The 20913-nt window shown below is 54.3% G+C and overlaps 9 protein-coding genes across 9 annotated transcripts; 5 read left to right on the plus strand and 4 right to left on the minus strand.

The window, feature by feature from the left end:
* Nucleotides 1–149: 149 nt before the first annotated feature.
* Nucleotides 150–3786, plus strand: BDY24DRAFT_414105 (Muskelin N-terminus-domain-containing protein; the record flags this gene model as incomplete). The annotated part of the gene is made up of 17 exons (XM_076643265.1): nucleotides 150–435; nucleotides 498–527; nucleotides 618–763; nucleotides 841–863; nucleotides 937–951; nucleotides 1013–1045; nucleotides 1119–1185; nucleotides 1249–1989; nucleotides 2067–2109; nucleotides 2177–2234; nucleotides 2349–2383; nucleotides 2445–2514; nucleotides 2590–2928; nucleotides 3016–3192; nucleotides 3260–3355; nucleotides 3463–3542; nucleotides 3647–3786. Coding segments are annotated over 17 exons (2379 nt in total), but the record flags the coding sequence as incomplete, so codon positions are not given.
* Nucleotides 3787–4063: 277 nt separating this feature from the next.
* On the minus strand, nucleotides 4064–5225 carry ANK1 (ankyrin repeat-containing protein ANK1; the record flags this gene model as incomplete). The annotated part of the gene is made up of 7 exons (XM_076643266.1): nucleotides 4064–4089; nucleotides 4172–4336; nucleotides 4490–4626; nucleotides 4774–4824; nucleotides 4962–5010; nucleotides 5094–5141; nucleotides 5201–5225. The coding sequence occupies 7 exons, from the start codon at nucleotides 5223–5225 to the stop codon at nucleotides 4064–4066; spliced, it is 501 nt and encodes a 166-aa protein (XP_076498076.1).
* A 22-nt stretch (nucleotides 5226–5247) lies between these two features.
* Nucleotides 5248–8149, plus strand: BDY24DRAFT_385012 (bromodomain-containing protein). The gene is made up of 10 exons (XM_076639899.1): nucleotides 5248–5770; nucleotides 5873–5991; nucleotides 6073–6262; nucleotides 6384–6500; nucleotides 6572–6652; nucleotides 6751–6813; nucleotides 6895–7286; nucleotides 7378–7526; nucleotides 7652–7816; nucleotides 7903–8149. Exons 1-10 carry the CDS (start codon nucleotides 5363–5365, stop codon nucleotides 7920–7922), a joined length of 1704 nt encoding a protein of 567 aa, XP_076498077.1. The 5' UTR covers nucleotides 5248–5362; the 3' UTR covers nucleotides 7923–8149.
* Nucleotides 8150–8334: 185 nt separating this feature from the next.
* SFC1 (Sfc1p) lies at nucleotides 8335–10603 on the plus strand. Its single transcript, XM_076639900.1, has 13 exons — nucleotides 8335–8563; nucleotides 8647–8661; nucleotides 8740–8757; nucleotides 8856–8866; nucleotides 8937–8975; nucleotides 9061–9196; nucleotides 9279–9338; nucleotides 9423–9643; nucleotides 9764–9920; nucleotides 9998–10004; nucleotides 10085–10185; nucleotides 10278–10336; nucleotides 10420–10603. Exons 1-13 carry the CDS (start codon nucleotides 8461–8463, stop codon nucleotides 10489–10491), a joined length of 999 nt encoding a protein of 332 aa, XP_076498078.1. The 5' UTR covers nucleotides 8335–8460; the 3' UTR covers nucleotides 10492–10603.
* A 131-nt stretch (nucleotides 10604–10734) lies between these two features.
* On the minus strand, nucleotides 10735–12925 carry BDY24DRAFT_385016 (uncharacterized protein). The gene is made up of 4 exons (XM_076639901.1): nucleotides 12778–12925; nucleotides 12479–12709; nucleotides 11594–12338; nucleotides 10735–11494 (listed from the first exon to the last, which is right to left on the minus strand). The coding sequence occupies exons 1-4, from the start codon at nucleotides 12888–12890 to the stop codon at nucleotides 10889–10891; spliced, it is 1695 nt and encodes a 564-aa protein (XP_076498079.1). The 5' UTR covers nucleotides 12891–12925; the 3' UTR covers nucleotides 10735–10888.
* Nucleotides 12926–14721: 1796 nt separating this feature from the next.
* BDY24DRAFT_414111 (uncharacterized protein) lies at nucleotides 14722–15314 on the plus strand (the record flags this gene model as incomplete). Its single annotated transcript, XM_076643267.1, has 3 exons — nucleotides 14722–14827; nucleotides 14933–15098; nucleotides 15176–15314. 3 exons carry the CDS (start codon nucleotides 14722–14724, stop codon nucleotides 15312–15314), a joined length of 411 nt encoding a protein of 136 aa, XP_076498080.1.
* A 361-nt stretch (nucleotides 15315–15675) lies between these two features.
* Nucleotides 15676–17337, minus strand: CRD1 (cardiolipin synthase). Its single transcript, XM_076637864.1, has 8 exons — nucleotides 17070–17337; nucleotides 16823–16984; nucleotides 16676–16741; nucleotides 16506–16566; nucleotides 16325–16410; nucleotides 16169–16237; nucleotides 15977–16071; nucleotides 15676–15859 (listed from the first exon to the last, which is right to left on the minus strand). Exons 1-8 carry the CDS (start codon nucleotides 17298–17300, stop codon nucleotides 15778–15780), a joined length of 852 nt encoding a protein of 283 aa, XP_076498081.1. The 5' UTR covers nucleotides 17301–17337; the 3' UTR covers nucleotides 15676–15777.
* BDY24DRAFT_385023 (uncharacterized protein) lies at nucleotides 17315–19575 on the plus strand. Its single transcript, XM_076639902.1, has 9 exons — nucleotides 17315–17726; nucleotides 17789–17900; nucleotides 17984–18008; nucleotides 18070–18126; nucleotides 18195–18327; nucleotides 18406–18524; nucleotides 18631–18779; nucleotides 18962–19035; nucleotides 19134–19575. Exons 1-9 carry the CDS (start codon nucleotides 17404–17406, stop codon nucleotides 19486–19488), a joined length of 1347 nt encoding a protein of 448 aa, XP_076498082.1. The 5' UTR covers nucleotides 17315–17403; the 3' UTR covers nucleotides 19489–19575.
* Nucleotides 19576–19622: 47 nt separating this feature from the next.
* On the minus strand, nucleotides 19623–20734 carry BDY24DRAFT_385026 (uncharacterized protein). The gene has a single exon (XM_076639903.1). It carries the CDS (start codon nucleotides 20672–20674, stop codon nucleotides 20066–20068), a length of 609 nt encoding a protein of 202 aa, XP_076498083.1. The 5' UTR covers nucleotides 20675–20734; the 3' UTR covers nucleotides 19623–20065.
* Nucleotides 20735–20913: the final 179 nt, after the last annotated feature.

Genomic DNA, 20913 nt, shown 5'->3' on the forward strand with positions numbered 1-20913 from the left:
TATCTTCAACTTTACTCCTCTGCAGTCGGACCTCGAAACGGTCAGCATCGAGCTCGCCATCTCTCCTCCCACCCCTCCTCTTCGCTTCCTCTCCGAGCTCACTCTCTCCCCTTCCCGCTCCCTCCTCCTATACCTTACTATATACAGTCCTGATTGACAACCCCAGCAACCCCGATTCCCGCTGGGCTGGCGCCTATCAACAGTATCCCAACCCTTCCTCCTCGTCAGCATCCCTCTCCAAACCACCTTCCATCCCAAACCTCAACACCTCGGGATCAACCTTCAACCCTGCCTTGAGGTTTGGAGCTGGGAAGGCAGAGGGGACGCTCGTGGGAGAGAGGAGTGGGAGTGGGATGAAGGCTGCGAAAGGTGGTGCGGATCTGAGTGCAGGGAGGAACTGGTTGACGTTGAAGTTGGACAGGCCCGCGATCCTCAGTGAGTCGACGCTTCGATGGGACGAGGGTTGTACGGAACTGACTCTTGGGTGGATTATGTAGGGACAATCACGTTCGGAAAGTTCTTCAGACGTGAGTTCAAGCTTCTTTTTGTTGGGCGTGAAGGAGGGAGAGGAAGACGACGAGCTGACTTCGATCCCTCTCTCGTCCCGTCTCTCGAAGCTCATCCCTGCACGATGAAATCGTTCATCGTCCTCGCTGGAATGGACAAGGATAACCTGAAGGAGATCCTTCACGCTTCCTTGAAGCACGATGGGAACGCTGAGGTGTTCGACGTGGGGTGGAGAGAGGGAGGAGAAGGAGGGCTGGTGCGTCGTTCCTCTTTCTTCGTCGCGTCGTTTTTTTGTCAGACGCTGATCTTGTTCCGAACCGACGTTGATTTTAGCCTGTGCCAACGAGATACATCAAGTGAGTTCCGGTGCTTGGAGTTCGTATCCGAAGCTCTTCGAATTGACTTGTTAGTTTCTCGTCTCGTCCTCAGGATCATCCCTCTCTCGTAAGTTGAGCCTCTTTCTCTTCTTCTCGATCTTCAGGGACTGATCGTATGTCTCTTACAGTGCTCAAGGTGCCAACTACAACACGTCCATCTGGTGAGTCTCTCCTTCTGAGGCGAAACGAGCTCGACGACGATCTGACGTCGCATCCTTTCCTTTCGTTCTCCAGGTACATCGCCTTTGGAGGAGTCTCTGATCAGATCGTCGTCCAAAAGGCCTTTGACGTCTACACCAAGGTGAGCGTGAGCCTAAGCCTACACCTTCGGAACCTTCTCTGACCTCCGTCACCTTTCTTCCAGGCTCGAGAGTCTCGCATGCTTCGCCTGATGCTCAAACACCTTCGTCAAAATCGTCTCTTCGAACCCTTCTCAGCCCTCCTCGCCTCATCATCTTCCACAACCACTCTCGAGAACCCTCTCCTCTCCCAGCTTCACAAAACCCTCGTCCAGGACGGAGACTTCTCCGAAGCCGAACTCCTCATCAACTCCCTCTCCGCCGAAGGTCTCTTTGACCCTTTCCTCCACCTCCTCCCAGCTCGAGCGGAATGGACAAGACTTGATACTCAGGTGTCGACCTCGGAACCTCGTCCGAAGCCAGGCAAACGAGCTGGGCATGCGATGATCGTCGACGAGGGAGACGCGTCGAGACCTGCGAGGTTGTACCTCTTTGGAGGCTACGACGGGGAGAACAACCTCGAGGACTTTTGGATCTTCGAGGAGGGAGTTTGGAGGCAGGTTACGAAGGGAGAGGGAGAGATTTGGCCCTCGCCTCGATCCTGTCACAAGATGGTTCTCGAACCGACGACGGGAGACCTCTTCCTCACTGGACGCTACATCGACGAGGTTGCTTTGCCAACGATCAAGAAGGTCGCTCTCGACGGATCCAGTGGTCCAGAAGGACAATCGAGATCAGACTCGGGATCAGGTTCGACTTCAACGGCGACGGAAGGTGCTGCTTCGTCTGGCGAACCTCGAAACGACTTCTGGCGATTCTCGGCTCGAGAGGGCGAGAAGTGGGAGCTTCTGAGTAGGGATACTGCCGTGAGTTCAAACCTGCTTCTTATAACCGCTTTCTACTTCGTCAAAAGCTGATCTCTCTTCGTTCCGCTCGCTCTCAGGCCGGGGGAGGACCTCACGTCGTGTACGACCACGAGATGATCGGTTCGTCTTCTCCCCTGTGTATAACTCCTCGTCCCCCTGACTAATCCATCGACGTTCTATCTTGTAGTCGACGCCGAGTCTCAGGCGATCTACAGCTTCGGAGGAGGCGACCCCACCTCTGGTTTGTTTCGATATGACTTGAAGACGAAGACGTGGACTGAGCTTTTGCGAGCATCTTCTCTCTTCGTTTAAGCCTCGTCGAAGTTTCTCTGACTTGTTCTTTGCTTTTTCATTCACAGGAAGGACTCGGAACGAAAGATCCCGTCTCGAAGTGGTGCGTTCTTGCCGCGTCTCTCAAATCGTCCCTTTGCTCACCCATCTTGTCCTTCTTCCAGGTCACTGCATGCTCTGGAACTACAATACTCGAGAGATCTACATCTTCGGAGGCATCTCTGGTGCCCAGTAGTGAGTCCTCCCACTTTTCGTCTATCAATCCTCTCGCGTCCCTCTAACGGCCTTCCCTTCCATCCTCTCTCGCAGCCTCGCCGACTTCTGGACCTACAACCCCGACACCGACAAGCTCACCTCTTCATCCGACTTCTACATCCCCGGAGGTCCTCAGCCTGGCTTCACCCAACGAGCCATTCTCGACGTCGCTCGAAACCAAATTGTTGCCATGTCTGGGTTGAGGAGGGAGCCTGGATCGGAGGAGTCGACGACGAAACGAGGAGTCTGGCTTTTCGACTTGGAGAGGAGGACATGGTCGAGACTGCAGGAGAGGAGTGGGTCGGCGGAAGAAGAGAACGGGAATGGGAATGGGAACGGGAAGGAGACGGAGGACGTGTCGATGGACGATGGAGAGGACGACGAGGAAGATGAGTGAGTTTCGGTTTCTTTCTCCTCTCCAGCGTGCTTTCAAACACTGCGACTGAAGCTTACTTACATCTACATATCTTCCCTTCGTAGACCTTCCGCTCGATTTGCTCAACAACTCGCCTTCGACTCTCGAACAGAAACCTTCTGGCTCTTCGGAGGAAACGCCGGTGGGAACACTCGACTGTCGGACTTCTGGGAGCTCAAGATCGAGAGACCTCGCAAGTCGGAGATCGAGAGGAAGTGTCTGGTTGCTTGTCGGAAACAAAGGTTCGTCCCTCCGTCCTCTCCTTCTTCTCGACGCGTTGCTGACTCGTTTTTCCTTTCTCGCCTCCAGGTTCATCGAGCTGAGTGAAGGAGGACCCGCTCTCGAAGCTCTCGGATACCTTCAGACTCAACTTCACGCTGTGATTCAGCATGATGATCCCCAGGAGTGAGTCTCAGTTTTCAACTTGAGTGTCTTCGTCCCCGTCCGACAAGAGACTTTCTGGACTGAGTCTCCCTTTCCCTCACTCGTTACCTTCTCACTACTATCTACAGGAGTGAGATGTTTGTCTCCCTCACAGGCCACCTCTTCTCTCGACCTCCTCAAGCCCAGACCGACGACTCCAGCTCGACGCGTCAGGCCTCTCTCCGTCCCTCTCTCCCTTTGCCCCCTCTCCTTCTCACGTCCTCTCCTCTCCTTTTCTGACTCCACCCCCCTCCCTCTCTCTTATTCTTCTAGCACCCTCTCTCGAACTCTACCACAAACGAACGGACGTTTTCAACACCATCCTCTCATTCGTCGCGGACCCGACTCAAAAGGAGCCCGAGGGAGATCTCGCCATCATGGTCGATGCCGGAATGGGACCGTTGGTGGTTTGAGGTCAAGATTGGGTGGGGTGGGCCGTGTAATGATCTTGACGAACCACGAGCACTTGCGAGGGAGAGAGAGAGAGGAGGAAAGGGAAAGAGACGCGTGCGTAAAGAAAGGGGAGTCCGTGAGGTATCGTTCAGAGTAGAGAGAGAGAAAGCAAGAGACAGAGGGAGTATAGCGAAGGCTCCGGGAAAGTGTAGGTAGGTAGAAAAACTGTGTGAGCGATGCCTGAAGAGTCGAAAAGAACGACGACCGCTCCCCAACCAACGAGTCCCAGCTCCTCAATCAATCGCTCTCACTCCCTGATCCATCTACAAAGCCGAAACACACAAACACAAGGTCAGCTCCACATACATATAACGAGCGAGGTAAGGCAGGGACGACTCGACTCACCAGCCAAATCATCCTCCCCGACCAAGTCCCCTTGATCGAACAGCTCCTCCTGACCCTTCTCCTCCAGCAGCACCTCCCTCACTTCCTGATCCTCAGGTTTCGTTGGAGACAGCAGATCTATAGGAGTGTCCTTGAACTTGTTGCGGATCGTTTGGGAGGCGCCGGCTGGGAGGAGAGGCAGAGGGAGGAGAGGAAAGAAGGGAGAGGAAGTGTGAGCTCGAGCTTGGATTTGGGAGGGAGGGACGAGAATGAAAGGGAACGAAAGAGAGCGGCTCGTAGAGGAACGAGCGAAAGGCGAAAAACTAGGAGGAAGCGTACCTTCAAGAAGAGTCCGAACGAGATACAGCCTGAGTTCTGAGTCGGAGACTTGAACGGCGAGGTGCAGAGGGGTCGAAGCGTCTAGTCGGGTTTGGAGGTCTACGTCGCAGTCTTCGGTTTCTAGGAGGTGGTCGAGGCTGGTCCAAGTACAAACAAGAAACAAGAGGTCAGCTTGAGTATGGTGGGAGGACGAGAAAGGGCTCAGAGCGAGCAAGAACGAGGAGGGAAGGAGGAGCGTGTGTGCGATGCGAGGTTTGTTCGAGCTTGCTTCTTGGCGGACGTACCAGTCTGTTGAACCTCTCTGAATAGCGTAATGGAGAGCTGTGAATCCGAGTCTAAGAGGTGAGCAGGGACATGAGAACGAAGAGGAGGCGAAGTCAGCTTTAGAGAGGGAGGGAAGGAGGTTGAGCTCGAGAGTTGCTGGCCAGCTCGAAGATGGAATCAAAGGAGGTCTGGAAGCTGTAGAACTCACCCGTCTTGAAAGTTGATGTCGAATTCCTTCTCTCCATTCAGAATCTCGACTGTAGAGTGGTTCGGAAGATCGAAAAAGTGAGCAAAGGAGGAGGGAAAGGAGCTCTGGGACGAGAGAGGGTTCAGGACTGACGAACGAGCTCCTCGTTGTCCGTCTTTGCTGCTTGGAGAAGTCGTTCGTCTGAAGAGAAAAGCAGAGTTTTAGCATGCTGAGAAGATGTAGAAGGGGGTGATACTCACTCTGAGAAGCTCCTTGGTCTGACATGTTGGTAGTAGGAGGATGATGAGCGTTCAGAAGGAGCTGCGTCAAGTTCGATTGATCAGTCGCGACACTGGGAGGAGGAGTGAGCTCGACCTTCAACTACATCCAGCTTCCTCCTTTCCTTTTTCTCTTCCTTAGAAATGACCTCCAAACGACCTCCTCCTTCCTCTTCCAACCCTACACCGCCCAAACGCCAACGACTCTCCTCGACGCAAACGCCCACGCCTTCGCCCGAACCTCCCTCTCGCTTCCCTCCTCCTTTGACGTCCTCCCTCGCAGATCTAGACAGAGAAGACGACCATCCACACCCAGACACATCAGAAAAGTTCATAGCAGGAAGTTCATCAGTCGCTGGAACGAGGAGAGGAGATGGATCGGGTGTACATCCTCCAACAGAGGAAGGAAACAAGCCGCCGGAAGGAGAAGGAGTGGTGGGGGAGAAGGACGAGGCGACGATTCAAAGGGAGAAGGAGGAGGAACAGAGGCTGATAGAGGAGGCGTCGAAGGGTGTGTCGATAGACGATCTGGAACTGTCCGATGCGAAGGAGGTAAGTTCAGCTCGAGACTACAGGAGGGAAGAGAAGGGAGGACGGGAGGACGTGTCAAGCTGACCTTTGCCATCTCCTTCCCTTCGCTTTCTTCCCTCCCAGACCTCTCGCCAACTTCGTCCAGCAGTCCTTGAGGAACGAGCAGACCTCATCCGATTCAGGGTAGTCGAAAACGATAGAGATCCTGCCTCCATGATTCTTCTTACAGGTCTCAAGTGCCTGTGAGCTCGACACTCCCTTCCTTTCGCCTCGCTCCCGTCCGCTCAACTGACGCGCTCCCTCACTCGTTCGATACCTCCCAGCTTCCAAAAACAACTCCCTATGATGCCTAAGGAGTATATCGCTCGTCTCGTCTACGACAGGAACCATCGCTCGCTCGCTATCGTCAAGAAAGGTCTCAAGGTCGTCGGAGGGATCTGCTATCGACCGTTCACGTCGAGAGGGTTCGCAGAGATCGTGTTTTGCGCTGTTGCGAGTAGTGAGCAGGTTAAGGTGTGTCGATCCTCCCCTATTGCTATCTCTGGAACGACGGGCACGCTGTTGGAAGGGAAGGACGGAAGGAAAGAGCTCCGAGCTCACCATCTCCTTCTCGTCTTCTCTTTCTCCGTCGCAGGGATACGGATCTCATCTCATGAACCATCTCAAGGATCACATCAAGGAAGCCTTCCCTACCATCACCAACTTCCTCACCTACGCCGATAACTACGCTATTGGGTACTTCAAGAAACAGGTTCGTCCCCGTCCGTTCGCTTGCGGTTCCCAACTCGACCTGACTTTCCTCTCGCTGCTTCTCTTTTGCAGGGCTTCACCAAAGACATCACGTTCGACAAGTCCAACTGGGTTGGATACATCAAGGATTACGAGGGTGGAACAATCATGCAGGTTCGTCGTTCCTTGTCTCGTCTCGCCGTCGACGCGACATAGGCCTCTTCTCGAGTCGAAGCTGACCAGACTCCGTTTCTGTGTTTCGTTTCTCACAGTGCACGATGCTTCCCAAGATTCAGTACCTCGAGGTTCACGATCTCCTTGCCAAACAGAAGGAGGTTCGTTCGCTCTTTTTCTCCTTCCCGCCTCGTCCGCTCTGAACGAAGACTGATCTTCTCCTTCATCCTCTTCTTCTCCAGCTCATCCTCTCTCGAATCCGAACCATCTCCAAGTCTCACATTGTTCATCCAGGAATCGAAGCGTTCCGACACTCTCCACCTCCTCGAGCTCCAAAAGTCAAGAAGGAACCCATCAATGAAGACGCACCTCTCGACGAAGACGCCCCTCTCGCCAGTCTTCCTTCGACCAGCAGCACCGCTCTTCCGCCACCACCAGCATCAACAGAAGGAGAAGACGTTCCGATGGACGGAGGAGAAGGATCCCAGGAGATTGCGTCAACGAGCAAAGGGAAGGAGCCTTCGTCGCAAGGGACGGGATCCGACGACGACGACGACGATGATCCTTGGATCGTTCAGCCTTTCGAGGTTCCTGGGTTGAAGGAGAGTGGGTGGACGAGGGAGATGGACGAAATGTGAGTTTTCACTTGAGTTCTGTCGGCTCCGAGCCTGCGAGAAACTGACGCGTTTGCTCGTTTGGGTTTGTTCGTTCGCTCGTTCGTTCAGCGCAAGGAAACCTCTTCGAGGACCTCAGCACTCGTTGATGAAGCATGTTCTCTCGGATATGCAGAACTCTCCTGCTGCCTGGCCATTCTCTAAACCGGTCAACAAGGACGAGGTGGCGGATTACTACGTTGTCGTGGCCGAGCCGATGGGTTCGTTCCCTCTCCTCTCGCCCCTCCCTCTTCCCTTCCCCGTCTCTGCCCTTCGCCGCTTCATTTTCTCCTCCTTCACTTTCTTCTCCAAGCTGACTCTTCGTCTCTCCTTCGTGCCTCTGCAGACCTCTCAACGATGGAGCTCAAACTCGACTCGAACCTCTACCCGACGCTGGACGATTTCCTCTACGACGCGGACCTGATCTTCAAGAACTGTCGCCAATACAACCCCGAGTCGAGTACCTACGTCAAGAACGCAAACAGGTTGGAGAAGTTTATGAAGGAGAGAGGTTAGTCTCGTCTCAACCACTTCGACGTTCGAAGCCAACACTGACTTTCGACGCGTCGCTCTCTCTCTCTCTTTTCTCCTTCGCAGTCAAAGAGTGGGTCGGTTGAGAGCACCGAGATCGGTTCTAGCAGATCAGATCTCTAACCTAGCTAGTAGCCCTAGCCCTATCGAGTCATCCCAGAAGAATCAGAAATGTCGGAAGGTCCAGGACCAAGCGACCCTTCCCAGATCTCCCTCTTACCCGACCGTTTTCGCGTTTTTAGTCCGAAGTAGATACGTTCACGACCTTTATGCCCTCTTGTTTCTCATCACCACGATCGTATGTAGTTTGATCTCAGCTTTCTTCTGCTACCAGTTTCGGTGTGCTAGGACGAGGGAGCGAGGAGGGAAGAGATGCCTCGTGAAGAAGCGAGGGGACTCCTCTGAGGGGAGAGCCGGGGAGAAGAGGGAAGGAGATATCCGAGCCTTCGTTTCCTGAGAGAGAGAGAGAGAGAGAGAATTGTTTTGAACCCTCAACCACCACCGTCAACAACTCATCCAGGTCGTCTACACACCTCTCGCTTCGGACTCAAACACTTCTATCAGAGCAAGAAACGACAAGCAGGAAAACAAACCGAGCTCAACAGCGTCAACCTCAATCTCACCATGTCCCCTTCGACTTCCTCCTCCTCGCCCTCAAAGCCTTCGACAAGCGAAAAGAAGGCCAAAGTTCCTCTCGGAACGCATCTCCTCGCTGGTGGAATAGCTGGTGAGTCCAACTTGTTCTCCCTCTTGCCTCTACAAGAGCTCGAAAGCTGATCTCTCGTCGAACTGTCTCGTGATGCTCCTCAGGAATGGCTGAGGCTTGTGAGTCTTCCTTCCTTTTTCTCTCTGATTTTTGAGAGACGACGGAAGCTGATATCGTCTTCTTGTGGGTGCTCGTAGGCGTCTGCCATCCTCTCGGTGAGTTCTCGAAGTGAGCGAGAGGGAGAGAGAGCGGGAGAGGGAGGGAAAGTCCGTTGAGCTCACCACCTTCTTCGTTTTTGCTTCTCCTCTCGTAGACACCATCAAGGTTTGCCTTCTTCTATCACCTTACTCTCATCAGTACCTTAGCTAATCTCACCTCTGCCTTCTTCGCTCAGGTCCGAATGCAACTCACTCGTTCTCGAAAGCTCAAAGGAGTGAGCTTCCTCTCCTCGCGTCCCTCGTCCTCCCCGCACTCACTGCTCTTCACCCTCGCTGACCCGTTCGTTCGTCTGTTGACAGCTCCCTCCTCTCTCGTTCGTCGCTACCGGAAAGGATATCGTCCGACGGGAGACCTTCTTGGGTCTCTACAAAGGATTGGGAGCTGTCATCGGTGGGATCGTGCCAAAGATGGCGATTCGGTTCGCTAGTTTCGAGTGTGAGTTCTCTTGAGAGTTGGAGTTTCGGTTGGTTTGGGAGAAAGTGGGAAGCTGATGGGCTCTGGGTTTCGCTTGGTTCAGTCTACAAGGGTCTGATGGCAGGAGAGGATGGGAAGGTTGGAGCTGGAAAGGTGTTCATCGGTTCGTCTCGCTTTCTCTCTCCCTCCTCCTTTTCCCCTCCCTCCTCCGGTTCGAGAAGCTCACCCTTTTCCTTCGTTTGTACAGCTGGTCTCTCTGCCGGAGCAACCGAAGCCATCATGGTCGTCTGCCCTATGGAGGTCGTCAAGATCCGTCTTCAAGCTCAACTTCACTCGCTCTCCGACCCTCTCGAGGTACCAAAGTACCGAAACGCCGCTCACGCAGCCTACAGGATCGTCTCGGAGGAAGGAATCAAGACCCTCTACCGAGGTGTTGGATTGACCGCTCTCAGGCAGGCTACCAACCAGGTCCGTTTTTCCATTTCGTTTTTCTTCCGCGTATTCCCGACCCGCGACGCGTCGAAAGGTTTCGAGAGCTCGAGAGCTGATTGGGGTTTCGCTGTGTTTTCTTTTCGTTCGGGTTGACAGGGAGTCAACTTCACCGCCTACCAAGAGTTCAAGAAGGCTGCCTTGAACTTCCAGCCCGAGTTCAAGGCGAGTGGAGAGCTTCCTTCGTACCAGACCCTCGTTCTCGGTTTGGTCAGTGGAGCAATGGGACCTTGTAGTAATGCTCCTATCGATACCAGTGAGTGCCCGACCTCTATACAGCTCTCATAAGATTCATACTGACGTACCGAATCCTGCTCTTCCGTGCCTGAACAGTCAAAACGTACGCTCCATTGTCTTCTCTCCGACGCGTCGTTCGTCTTCGTTTCCGTTGCTGATTTCGCTTCTTCCTCGTGTGCACAGTCGAATCCAAAAAGCTTCCTTCGTCGAGGGAGAGACCGCTCTCAGCAGAGTCGTGAAGGTTGCTGGAGATATGTTCCGAGAGGAAGGACCCAAAGCTTTCTGTGAGCCTTCCTTCTCGCTCCTACTCTTCTTCGTCCCCGACGACGTAGAAGCTCACTCCTCGTCTTTGTCTTCGTTCCCCCTCGCCTTTCAGACAAGGGAATCACCCCTCGAATCCTACGAGTCGCCCCCGGACAAGCTATCGTCTTCACTGTTCGTCCTCCCATTCTCAACGCTCGACGAACGTCGACCCGAACTGACGCGTTTCTCTTTTCTGTTCCTTTCCTTTCTGACAGGTCTACGAGCGAGTCAAGTCGATGATCGAGGCTACCAAAGAGTCGGATCTTGGAGCCAACTACGAGGAGTAGTCACTGTCCTGGAGGGTCTGGGTAGAGGCCGGATCTCGACGAGGGCGTGCTCGTCCGTGCATTGGCTTGGAGGGGAGAGTTGTGTGTTTCGCTTTATTTGCTTCATGGACGACTTGTAATGACATCGATAGTTCTGCATTCAACTCTGAGGGATTATCTTCGAAAGCAGGAGAGAAGCAAGTTCGAGATCGAGCTCGATCGAGGACGAGCGCGCGTCTGCTCCTCTCTTTCCCGTCTGCAAGATCGTGTAGAAAAGCGTATCGTTCATTAACCATCCGTAAAAGTAAGAGAGAGAGGAAGCAATGGAACCAAGAGACTAAACTACGACGACAAATCAAAAACGCATCGAACGAACGAAAACCTCAATTAAACGACGCGCCTTCGACCCTCCCGACTCTCAAACAGCCCAGGACCCTCCCTCCAGCTCCTCCTCACTCATAAACCTACTAATCTCATCCATCCTTCCTTCGACTTGGCTCCCTCGGATATCAAAGGGGAACTGGCTCCCTCCCTCCTCCCCTCCCAACGAGCTCGAAGGAGGACCCATTTCGGAAGGAGTGGAGAACCCTGTTCCTGTCGACGACGAGGCACGAGAAGGAATAGGCTTAGAGTTGTGGAGATGTTGAGGGACAGAAAGCGATGTCGACGCGACGGGAGGAGGGAAAGGTTGAAGGGATTCGGTCGGACGTAGGCGAGAGGGTTTGGGTTTGGGGAGGGAAGGTGCGACTGGAGGAGGGAGGGATGCTGAAGTGGCGATCCTTGTGAGGACGTAGGTGATGTTGGATGAGGAAGTAGAGGTGGAGGGAGTGGAACCTTCGACCGAGAGGAGGGTCTTGTCTCGTCGTCCCTGGCGCTTCGCGTCGGGTCCGTCCAGATCGCCTAGCTTGTGTTTGTTGACGGAGAGGGGAGAGAGATGGGAGTGAGATTTACTGGAGTGGTGAGTTCGAGGTTTGGCGTTTGGAGTGGAGGAGGCTAGATCGGTTGGGAAGGAGGGAGGGAGGAACTGAAGGAGGAGGAGGAAAGAGAGGGAAGGAGGAGAGACGCGTCAGTCGAAGTCGACGAGAGGACGAAGAGCCAGGCAAGAAGAAAGCGAGAGACTCACGAGATCGAAGGCACTCGAATCGGCATCTAGCATGTCGTCCCATCCCGACAGACTCCTCATCTTCATCCCGTCCTCCTCCATCATCGAGACATCTCCATCCTCCTCCTCCTCCTCAGCCTCTCGTGCAGCTGCCACCTCCTTCCCCTTCAGCCTCCCATCTGAAGTCATTCCCTTCCCAATCGAATCATCGGACCGTTCCGTAGCATCTCCAGCGACCGATTTAGGCGACGACTGAACGGAAGCTCGTTGGACTGGAGTCGAGATCTTCGACGAGGATCCCTTGACGTCCTGAGGTGAGATCGTCGAGCGTTTTGTGACTGGAAAATGAATGCTGGTCGTCGATTTGGCTGACCCGTTGGACGATGTAGCTTTGGGAAGCTTGGAGGAGGAGGCTGAGGCTGATTTGGAGATGGTTTGGGCGACGAGGGAAGGAGGAGGAGGAGGAGGAGGTGGAAGGGAGGGTTGTCGAAGGGAAGCCTCGTTCGAGATCGCTCGACGTTTGGGAGACCTGGCTGTGGACAAGGTTGGTACGGATACTGTCCGAGCTCTCTTTCCGGAGGTGCTCGGGAGGGTAACGGAGGAGGAAGAAGAGCCGAGCTGGTATGGACGGGAGGAGGAGAGGGAGAGGGATTTGGACTTGAGGGATGAGGAGGAAGCTGAGGGTTTAGGGTTTCCGAGCGACGTTCGAGGGACAGCTTCTCGGTCCAGACGTTCCTTCTCCCACTCTAGGTACTGCTCCTCGTTCCTGTTGATCCCAATCGAGACGAAGGTCAGCGAAAAGAGAGATCGTTCGAGGTTGTGTTGAGCTAGATTCCAGTCCCGCCACCTTCCCTTCCCTCCCTCCCTCATTCGCTCTGGAGACCCCCAAGAAAGAGCGAGACTCACCGAGGTAGACCTCTCGAGAGATCCTGCTTGGGGAGATCTGGATCTGCTTCCTCTACTCCTGCTGCTGACCACCAAACGACTCCTCCCTTCATCACCTTTCTGTTCCACCGAGCGCAAGAGAGGAAGAAGAGTCCCGGTTCCTTCCTGTAGAGTTGAGTCAGGAAGGCGATCTTCCTCTCAGACTCAGGCGAGATGGGTGTCCCTGCTACGAAGAAGTTCGATCGTTGAGATCTACAGGAGGGATAGGCAACGAGTCAGCTCGAAAGAGACGAAGGGAAGGGAGGAGGAGTGGAGCTGACCTTGCTTCTTCGAGCCTCTCAGTCAACGTAGGTTCGAAGTAGATTTCTTCCTCCGAGTCATCCGAGTCTCCTGAGGTAGATGCTGATGCTGTCCGAGGGACGATGGAGGACATATCCGAGAAGGGAAGGATTGGATGGCTTGTCGAAGTTGAAGGAGAGAGAGATCGTTGAGCTTCGAAGTTGACCTTCCCTTCGACTCGCTTGGTTTCCTCCTCTCGCGTTCAACTTTGAAGTTTTTCTTTCTTTCTCCTCTCGGAAAGGAAGTTCAGATCTTTCAACTTGCAAAGGTTTCAAGAGTCCAAAACTCTGGTCATTAATCGCAGAGAAAAGAAGTTCCTCAGAACAGTACCCGCCCGAGCGGCTGCCCCTCCCTCCCTCCTCTCACTTCGTATCCTGATCCTCCTCCGTCCTCCTGGATCCTGTTGGTGGGTCGTCGAGCTGTTCGCTCAGGCGGTGGTCGCTCCTCCTTGGTTGGCGTGAGCGGCTCGCTGGTGAGCTCGTTGGGCTTCGTTTCGAGCTGCTGCTCTCGCCATTCTGGCGGCTTGGGCTGGGTTCTTGCACGCTCGGGCCTAGAGGAAGGGAAGAAGAATGAGAAGAAGGGAAGGTCAGGATCGTTGAGAGCTCGAGAAAGAGGAAGTGGGGAAGGAGAGAGGAAAGGGAAGGCGGAAGAGATGGACGCACGACTCTAGCGGCAGCACCTCGAGTAGTAGGATTATTGGCGATTTTGATCATCCTTTGGGTCTTGTTGGACTTCTGATTCGCCATGTTGCTGATTGGAGAGGGAAGAAGGAAGACGGGAGGGAGGGAGGGGGGCTAGTGACGGTTTGGGAGGAAAGAGCTCAACGTTTCCTTTTCCTTCCCTTCCTTTCTCCAGAAACCCTTGCTCCATGGACTCTGGATGATCAATAAGGAACTTTGATAGGGGGAGGTAAATACGAAAGGGAAGGACACGAGGCCCGTATACCAAGGAGAAAGAGGCGACCTCCGTCGACTGCAACTTACCGGCGATCTTTGCCTGTTGAAGCAGACCAAAATCACCAATAAGGCAGAAGAGGGTAGGTCGTCTGAGAGGAGGAAGAAAGATAGAGAGAGAGAGAGAAAGAAGGGAAGGTGTTTGAGGGGGAAGGTGCGGAGAGAAGGGAAAGAAGACGAAAGCAGGGGTCGACGCGACTTGTTTCGAGAGGGGAGACAGCAGAAAAGGGCAAGAAAAGGGAGGCAGAAAAAGAGGTGAAGAAAAGTGAAGAGGAGATGGAGAAAGAGAAGAGGGACGAGAAGAGGAGAAGAAAGAGATGAGAGAGAGAGAGGAAAAGAGTGAAAGGAAGGGAGGAGGGAGTGAAGGGAGAAAACGAGCGAGCTCACCCGACCAAACCTTCAGCCCTCTCCGTCTCCCTTCCTTTCTCAACGAACCTCGTTGGACGCCTTTCGCTGACGAGAAAGTGTCTCGTTAGAGGTGAGCTTAACGCCTCGACAAGAGAGCCGAGAACAAGAGGGAACAGTGGGAGGGGAGGGAGGAAGGGAAGACTCGGAGGTCAACTCACCAGCTTGAAACCCTCCTCCCATTTAGACTCGAAAGAGGAAGAGATCTCACAGTAGGCAGGTCATCATGCGAGAAACCAAAGACCCCAGCCAGCTGTTCAAACACGATCAAAAAAATCAGCTCCAGACGACGACTCGAGCTCGACAAGAAATAATGAAGGAAGGAAGGTCAAAACTCACCTTCGTTTCCCTCCTCCCAACTCCTCCAGAAAAAATTAACGCCGACCGAGTCCTGAGACCCTCTCATCTTCCTTCCTAGGCTCGAGAGAGAGCTAAAAGCGATCTTCGTCCCTCTCGATGCTGGTCGTCGTTTGAAGTCAAGCTGATCAGGGTCTTGTCCGAAATCACCTCGCCTCCTCCTTCTGTGCTTTCTCTCTCCCAACTCTCACCCTCTTGCTTCCTTTCAAAATGACCATCAAAGACACCCCAGCTCCTCTTTCCTCGAACCTCCCCGTCTCAGCAGGAGGTCCTTCCAACCAAGCCGCTCTCGCAGGAGAAGCACCTCCTCCGGCTTGTGAGTTCCATCTACATATCCTTCCGCCGTCGTTCGCTTCATCACCTCGAGCTCACTTCCCTCCCTCCTTCCTCTTGCTTTCCTCTTGCTCGCTCTGTGATCTAGACACCGTCTCCCCCATCTACCAAGGGCTCGGCTTCGGTTCTTCTCAACCTCCATCCTCCGCACCAACGCCCTTCTTCCCTCCTCCACCTGAGCTCGCCGCCAAACGAGCGAGGATCCGATTCTTCAAGGCCCTTGTGGTAGCGTTCCTTATCTGGGTCTTCGTAGGGTGAGCTCTTCAGTGCCTCTCATCGGTCTATACCCCGCTCGAAGCTGACTGCTCTGGTGGGTTGGGACGTTTCGTAGAGCCATCTTTGGAGGAGGCATCGAGGACATGAACGAGGATCGCGAAAGGGGAGATCGAAAGGGGAGGTACCCTCCTCCTCCTAGGATCACCTACTACCAAGAAGCTGAGCTTATTGCCGAGGCGACCACTGGTATTTAGAGAGTGAGTTTCATCTCTATCAGTTTCTCCTCTTCTCCTTCTCAAGAGCCAGCTGAAGCTAACCTCCTCCTCCTTCCTGCCCTCCCATCGTCCAGTCCAGCCCCGACGGAGCGTTTGGCTACGTCACTTTCAGCCAAATTTCTCTCTCTCTCTTTCTGTCCTTCCCTTCATCTCGAACACACGTACGATCTTAATGCCTCTCCATCTTTGAACGCTGCTCTGCTCTGCCTCGCTTCCGTGAGGAGCGAGTCGGTTTCAAAGGGAGGTCGCGTCGCTGCTCCCTCCTCCCGCTTCTTCTCCGCTCTCGCACTCTGTGAGGCATGCTCTGAGCGCGCGTCCGCTCTGTCTCTGCTTCCGAAGTCGTTTAAATGTTACATACAATCCAGGTCATTCCTCGTCCCTCCTCTCTCATCCAAACGCTCCCTTCTCCCTCCTCTCCTCTCCTCTCTTCGTTCGAACCCGATCAAGGCTTCAGCACCTTCACCGCGCTCTTCGAAAATACGTAGCTCAACCCCGACATGGCCGTTGTTGCTCCTACGGTACATCTGCAGAACGCAAAGCACGAAACCCAAAGACTCTCGTGTCAGCAAAGGGGAACGAAAGGTCGAAGACACGACGCGTCGAGTGGAAAGACAGGCGACGAAAGAGACAGAGGGACTCACTGCAAACCGAGCAACATAGTTGAAGTATCAACACCCGTGATCAGAGGAGCGATGGTCGTGCTTCCCATGAGGAGGAGCTGGAGGAAGGTGTTGAGCTGGAGAAGAAGAGGGAGAGGAAAGGAGGTCAGACGCGTGTTCGGACGAAAGAAGGCGAGAGAGCGGGGAAGGCAGAACGGGAACGAAGACACTGACCTTGGAGATGGTATTAGGATGAAACTCGACCGTTGGAGAAGCGAGATCCCAGTACCTCGACCAGGTTTTCTGCGAGGAAAGGACGCGTCGGGACGAAGGAGAGAGGGAGAGTCAGGACGCGAAGGAGAGAAGAACCGGCTAGGAAAGAGGACCGACCGGTGGCGAGAGAGTGGTGTAGCGAAGGTAGAAGGCTCCGAGAGTGAGAGCGACGTCCCTTCCGAGGATGAGAATAGCAAGGGGTACTGAGATCGGATCGAAGGGGAGGGAGGAGAAAGGGAGTCGTGTGAGCTCGAGCCGAGAAGAGCCGGAAGGTGACGAGGTGGGACGAAAAACTGACATGGGAGAAGACCTTCGTAGGCTAGCGAGCAGGCCAGGGTGGTCATGAGGATCTTGTCTGCCTGATAGAACGAGGAGCGACGGGGAAGGAGAAGGAGTGAGCTCGAGAAGAGGAAGGGAGGGAGGGAGGGCTGATTGAGCTCGAGAAGGGAGGAGGAAGACTGAGCTCACCAGGGGATCTAGAACTGTTCCAGCTACGCTTCCCATGTTGTACTTCCTAGCGATGAACCCATCGACCTATACGCAAAGCAAGAGACCAGCAGAAGAGAGCTCAATGAGCGACCGCTCAACGAGGCCCGGACCGACCGTCAAGCTCACCCAATCTGTGACTCCAGCGTACGCTAGAATGGCAGTAGCTGTGACGAAATCTCCTTGGACGATGGAGTAGGCGAGTACGGGACAGGCTGCTATGCGAGATATTGTGAGAAGGTTGGGGATGGTGTAGATGTCTTCGTGCAGAGGTCGTTTCGAGGGAGATTCCTTGCGAGTCGAGGGAGGGAGGGAGGGAGAAGAAGATTGAGCTTCCTGAGCTTGATTCGAGTCGGAGAGGCGAGAACGAGCTCACTGGAGATGAAGGAGAAGCAAGAGAAGACGATGGTGGTCGGGAAGTTGAAGCTGGAGACGGAGGAGGGGTTGCTGAAGAGAAGGGAGATCGCGAGGAGGGAGGGAGGAAGGAGGAGCGGACAAAGGTGGGGCGATGGTTGAATCGAGAGGTCGACAGGCGGAGGGAGGAGGATAGGTTGAAGTTTGTTGATGACCTGTTGGCTACCCTGCCCATCGAGAGAAGCATGCTCATCCTTCAAGAGTGACGGGGTCAAAGTTGAAGGTCAACTCGTCGAGCGAGCTTCCTCCGTTTCGACCCTTCCCTCCTTCGTTTGACTCGCAACCCTCACGTCGATATGCCGGTCTCAAAGTCTCAAACTCTACCACCAACTCTACTCTCAGCAGCTTCTCCTGCTGCTGCTCCCAAACCCGAAGGAATCGACACTCTCTCTCCTCTACGACCTCCTCCGATCAACACTTCGACTCTCCCTCCTTCCTCCGCTTCGTCTCCAAACAAACACATCCCTCCTCGCCCTTCTCCTCTCGCCAGAGCTTCCACCCTCCTCGCTTCTCACCTCCCACCGAATCTACAGAACCTTCACTTCGAACTCCCACCCGCTTTGGCCAACTTTGAGGTCCCTCAGCTCACTCTACCGGCCCTTCACAACTTCCTCGCCAGGTCCGTTCGTCAGGGCGAACGTTGACCTTGCTTTTGAGCTGATCCGCGCTCCCTTCTCGCAGATTCGCTTCTCATACGGACGATGATGTAGAACCTACCGTACCTGATATTGTCGGAGAAGGTTACGAGCCTCTCGGGCACTGGAAGGTTCTGTTTGGATTCAACTGCTACGTCGTGCGTCCGACTCCTCTCCTCGTCGTCTTCGTCCCTCTGAACTCGAACTGATTACGATCTTCTTCTTCCTCCTTGCTTCTCAGGTCGGACCTGATCCCTCTATCAACTGTGCGTCCTTCTCCTCGTCCGATCCTGCTCACTCAGCGACTGAAATCTTCCTCTACTCTAGGCATCGTCGGAGTGTTCGACATCTTTGGATTCTCTCTCCCAACTCTACAAGGAGCAGGTCAGTCACTTTCATACTTACTCCATCGCCTAACCAGCATGCTGACATCTTCGTTACTTTGCTCTCAGACGTCCTTCACAAGCTCACAGGAGCAACCGTTTACATCCCCGACTGGTTCCGCGGTCAACCCTTCCCCTCGACGTCCTTCCCTCCCACCACCACAGAACAGTCGGCTGAGCTTCAGAAGTTCTTCCTGACTAAGTTAGTACCAGTTGATTCCTTCTTTGTCTTTTGGATTTGGGCTGACACGTCTTCGCTTCGTCTCGGTTGAACGCACAGAGCGAACATCGACGACCGACGAGACGAATTGGTTGACTTCGGCCACCAACTTCTCCATCGCTTCAAGGGAGAGCCGTGGGCTGATTCAACGAAGGTAGCTGCTTATGGGCTTAGCTGGGGTACGTCCCTCACCTTTAGACTTTCATTACGCTCCTTGACTCTTTGTCGAAAGGAGACGAACGAGACGCGTCGTTCTGACCTTCGCTTTCTCCCTTCTCCCTTTAGGCGGCAAAATCACCTTCCTCGCTGGGTCCCAAACAACACCCTTCTACGCCGTTGCTTCCATCACTCCTGCGATGCTCGCTCTGCCCGACGCTGAGGCTCTGAAGGTTCCCGTCGGAGTGTTTCCGAGCAAGGACGAGCCTGCTGATACAGTAAGTCGCTACGTTCTCTCGTCTGGGGTTTGTTCTCGATTGATACATCGAGTGAGGCAGGAAGAAGCAGGTTGTTTTTTTCTCGAAATCGAGAGAGCGAGACTCCAGCCCGCGCTCGTACTACTCGAACCAAAACTTGACGCGTCTCCCTCCTCCTCTTTCCCTCCCTTTGTTTCTCCCAGGCTCTTCAGATGGTCGACGCCTTCCGTCGGAAGACCTTCTCGTCCAAATGCGTCTGCAAACCGTTCCCAACCATGTTTGTCCCATCTTTGCTCTCTTTTCGTTCTCCTCTCTTTCGGCGCTCATCTCCCTCCCTCCCTCTCTCTCTCTCCCTCCTTTCCTCGTTTCAACCAGGCCCCATGGGTTTGCCTCCGCTCGCTCCAACCTCCTCGACCCTCTCGTCCGCTCAGCCTTCTCGGAACTCTACGTCGCCACGGCCTCCTTCCTTCGTTCCGCCGGCAAGGTCGAAGGATCCGGAACCAGCCCTGTTTCGCCAACGAGGGGAGGGACCTTGCTGGGGCCTGAGGACGAGGCGGACGGGGTGGGGTTACCGAAGAACGAAGGAGAGAAGATCGTGGTGGGAGGGGCTGGGAAGGGTGGGGTGAGGGCGAAGAAGGGGAAGAAGAGTGGGTTTTTGAGTTGGGGCAAGGGAGGTGGGAAGAAGGAGAAGGCGAAGGAGAAGGAGAGGGCTACGGTGGGTGCTGCTTGATTGCTGTTGCTTCGATGAGGCATGTACGGGGAGGGGAAGGAGGGAAGGGAGGAGACGCGTCGAGGTTTTGCTTGTTTTCAACGATTTTTACGACTTTCCTTGTTGCTTCTTGGACTTTCTTGGAATGGCATGGGTTTTGCTTGACGAGATGAGAAGGGAAAGAGGGAGAGAGAAGAACCGAAGATGTAATATCTGCACAATCGATCGAGAAAGAAAAGGAGAGAGAGAGAGACACGAGAGACGAGGGCTTGTAAACGAAGAGAGAAAGAGGTGTGAACTGCAGCAAAAGAAGAAGATGTGTTATACACAATAAAGAAGAAGAAAACGAGACGTGACGAGCACCGAGTAGGTAACGAGAATAGGTGAAGAACGAAACGAGGCGACGCGCAAAAAGTGAATGGGAGGGAAGCGAGCTGAATAAAGAAACGGGGTTTATCGAGGATCGGAAAGAAGGGGTGTGGGTGGGTGTATACGTAGATTACACGGAGGGAGAGAGAGATCTAGGGTAGAGGGAGAGAGAGAGAGTGGGAGAGAGAGGGTACGGGAGGTGTGGGAGGAAGGGAGAGAAACAGACAAGCTACTGAGGATGGAGTGAATGGGAAGAGAGGCGAAAGATGCAAAAGAGAAGAAACGCGAAGGGAGAGAAGGATCTAGTGCGAGGTGAGGTAGAGAGAAACAACGAAGAATTGGAAGAAGGAGACGAACGAAAACGCGTCCAGTCTCGATCCTCCCGCTCCTTCCCCTGCCTTCCGAGAACGACTTCCTTCCACCCTCTAAGCCTTCTTCCCACCCTCTCCAGCCATTCCCCAAAGAGCTCCAAGCAGATCCCTAGCCGTAGCGACGACTCCTCCAGCTCCCTTCTGCTCTTTCGACGCTCCATCGTCGGCAGCGGTCGAGTTGGCGAACGGCGAAGAAGCAGCGCTGTTGTTGGAAGTAGTCCGTTGGAGGGAGGAGGTAGCCGAGGAAGGGGAAGCGACGGAGGTAGCTCCTCCAGGAGTGACGGTGCTGGCTCCGGGGTGGGTGTGGGAAACGACGAAGGGAGCCGCGGAGGTGGAGTTGACGGGAGGAGAGGGTTTCGACTGAGCGTGAGGGAGGGAAGCGGCGGAGGAATCGATGGAGAGGGTTCGCATGGAGATCTGTAGATGAGAGGAGAGAGAGGAGTGAGAACAAGGTCAGCGAAAGGCATCGACTGGAAGAGAGGAAGAGGAGAAAAGGAAACGAACCAAAGGCGAAGAGTTGGGAGTAGGGTTAGTGCTCTCGGCGTACTTGTAGGCCTCGTCCTTTCCTTCCCCGTCCTTCTTCTCATCCCCATCAGCCCAGAATCCTTCTCCAGCCTTCGGGCTTCCCAACCCACCGGTTCCTCCTCCGTCGTCCGATCCAGGAGCAGCGGGCTGCAAGGGCTGTCCGGTCGAGACGTTGGTCGTC

Source organism: Mrakia frigida (genome assembly GCF_051309035.1).
Source record: "Mrakia frigida strain ATCC 22029 unplaced genomic scaffold BDY24scaffold_10, whole genome shotgun sequence".
Taxonomy (NCBI): Eukaryota; Fungi; Basidiomycota; class Tremellomycetes; order Cystofilobasidiales; family Mrakiaceae; genus Mrakia; species Mrakia frigida.

Coding starts and splice junctions, on each gene's coding strand:
- BDY24DRAFT_385016 (XM_076639901.1), bottom strand. CDS start 12,890: ATGTCCTCCATCGTCCCTCGGACAGCATCAGCATCTACCTCAGGAGAC. Junction 12,710..12,777: donor GAGAGGCTCGAAGAAGCAAG/GTCAGCTCCACT, acceptor TCCCTCCTGTAG/ATCTCAACGATCGAACTTCT. Junction 11,495..11,593: donor ATTCGAGTGCCTTCGATCTC/GTGAGTCTCTCG, acceptor CTCCTCCTTCAG/TTCCTCCCTCCCTCCTTCCC.
- SFC1 (XM_076639900.1), top strand. CDS start 8,461: ATGTCCCCTTCGACTTCCTCCTCCTCGCCCTCAAAGCCTTCGACAAGC. Junction 8,976..9,060: donor GTTCTCGAAAGCTCAAAGGA/GTGAGCTTCCTC, acceptor GTCTGTTGACAG/CTCCCTCCTCTCTCGTTCGT. Junction 9,644..9,763: donor TCAGGCAGGCTACCAACCAG/GTCCGTTTTTCC, acceptor TCGGGTTGACAG/GGAGTCAACTTCACCGCCTA.
- BDY24DRAFT_385026 (XM_076639903.1), bottom strand. CDS start 20,674: ATGCCTTTCGCTGACCTTGTTCTCACTCCTCTCTCTCCTCTCATCTAC.
- BDY24DRAFT_385012 (XM_076639899.1), top strand. CDS start 5,363: ATGACCTCCAAACGACCTCCTCCTTCCTCTTCCAACCCTACACCGCCC. Junction 5,992..6,072: donor CTTACAGGTCTCAAGTGCCT/GTGAGCTCGACA, acceptor GATACCTCCCAG/CTTCCAAAAACAACTCCCTA. Junction 7,817..7,902: donor GAAGTTTATGAAGGAGAGAG/GTTAGTCTCGTC, acceptor TCTCCTTCGCAG/TCAAAGAGTGGGTCGGTTGA.
- BDY24DRAFT_385023 (XM_076639902.1), top strand. CDS start 17,404: ATGCCGGTCTCAAAGTCTCAAACTCTACCACCAACTCTACTCTCAGCA. Junction 17,901..17,983: donor TTGGATTCAACTGCTACGTC/GTGCGTCCGACT, acceptor CTTGCTTCTCAG/GTCGGACCTGATCCCTCTAT. Junction 19,036..19,133: donor TGCAAACCGTTCCCAACCAT/GTTTGTCCCATC, acceptor CGTTTCAACCAG/GCCCCATGGGTTTGCCTCCG.
- CRD1 (XM_076637864.1), bottom strand. CDS start 17,300: ATGAGCATGCTTCTCTCGATGGGCAGGGTAGCCAACAGGTCATCAACA. Junction 16,742..16,822: donor ACGCTGGAGTCACAGATTGG/GTGAGCTTGACG, acceptor CTTTGCGTATAG/GTCGATGGGTTCATCGCTAG. Junction 15,860..15,976: donor ACTATGTTGCTCGGTTTGCA/GTGAGTCCCTCT, acceptor TGCGTTCTGCAG/ATGTACCGTAGGAGCAACAA.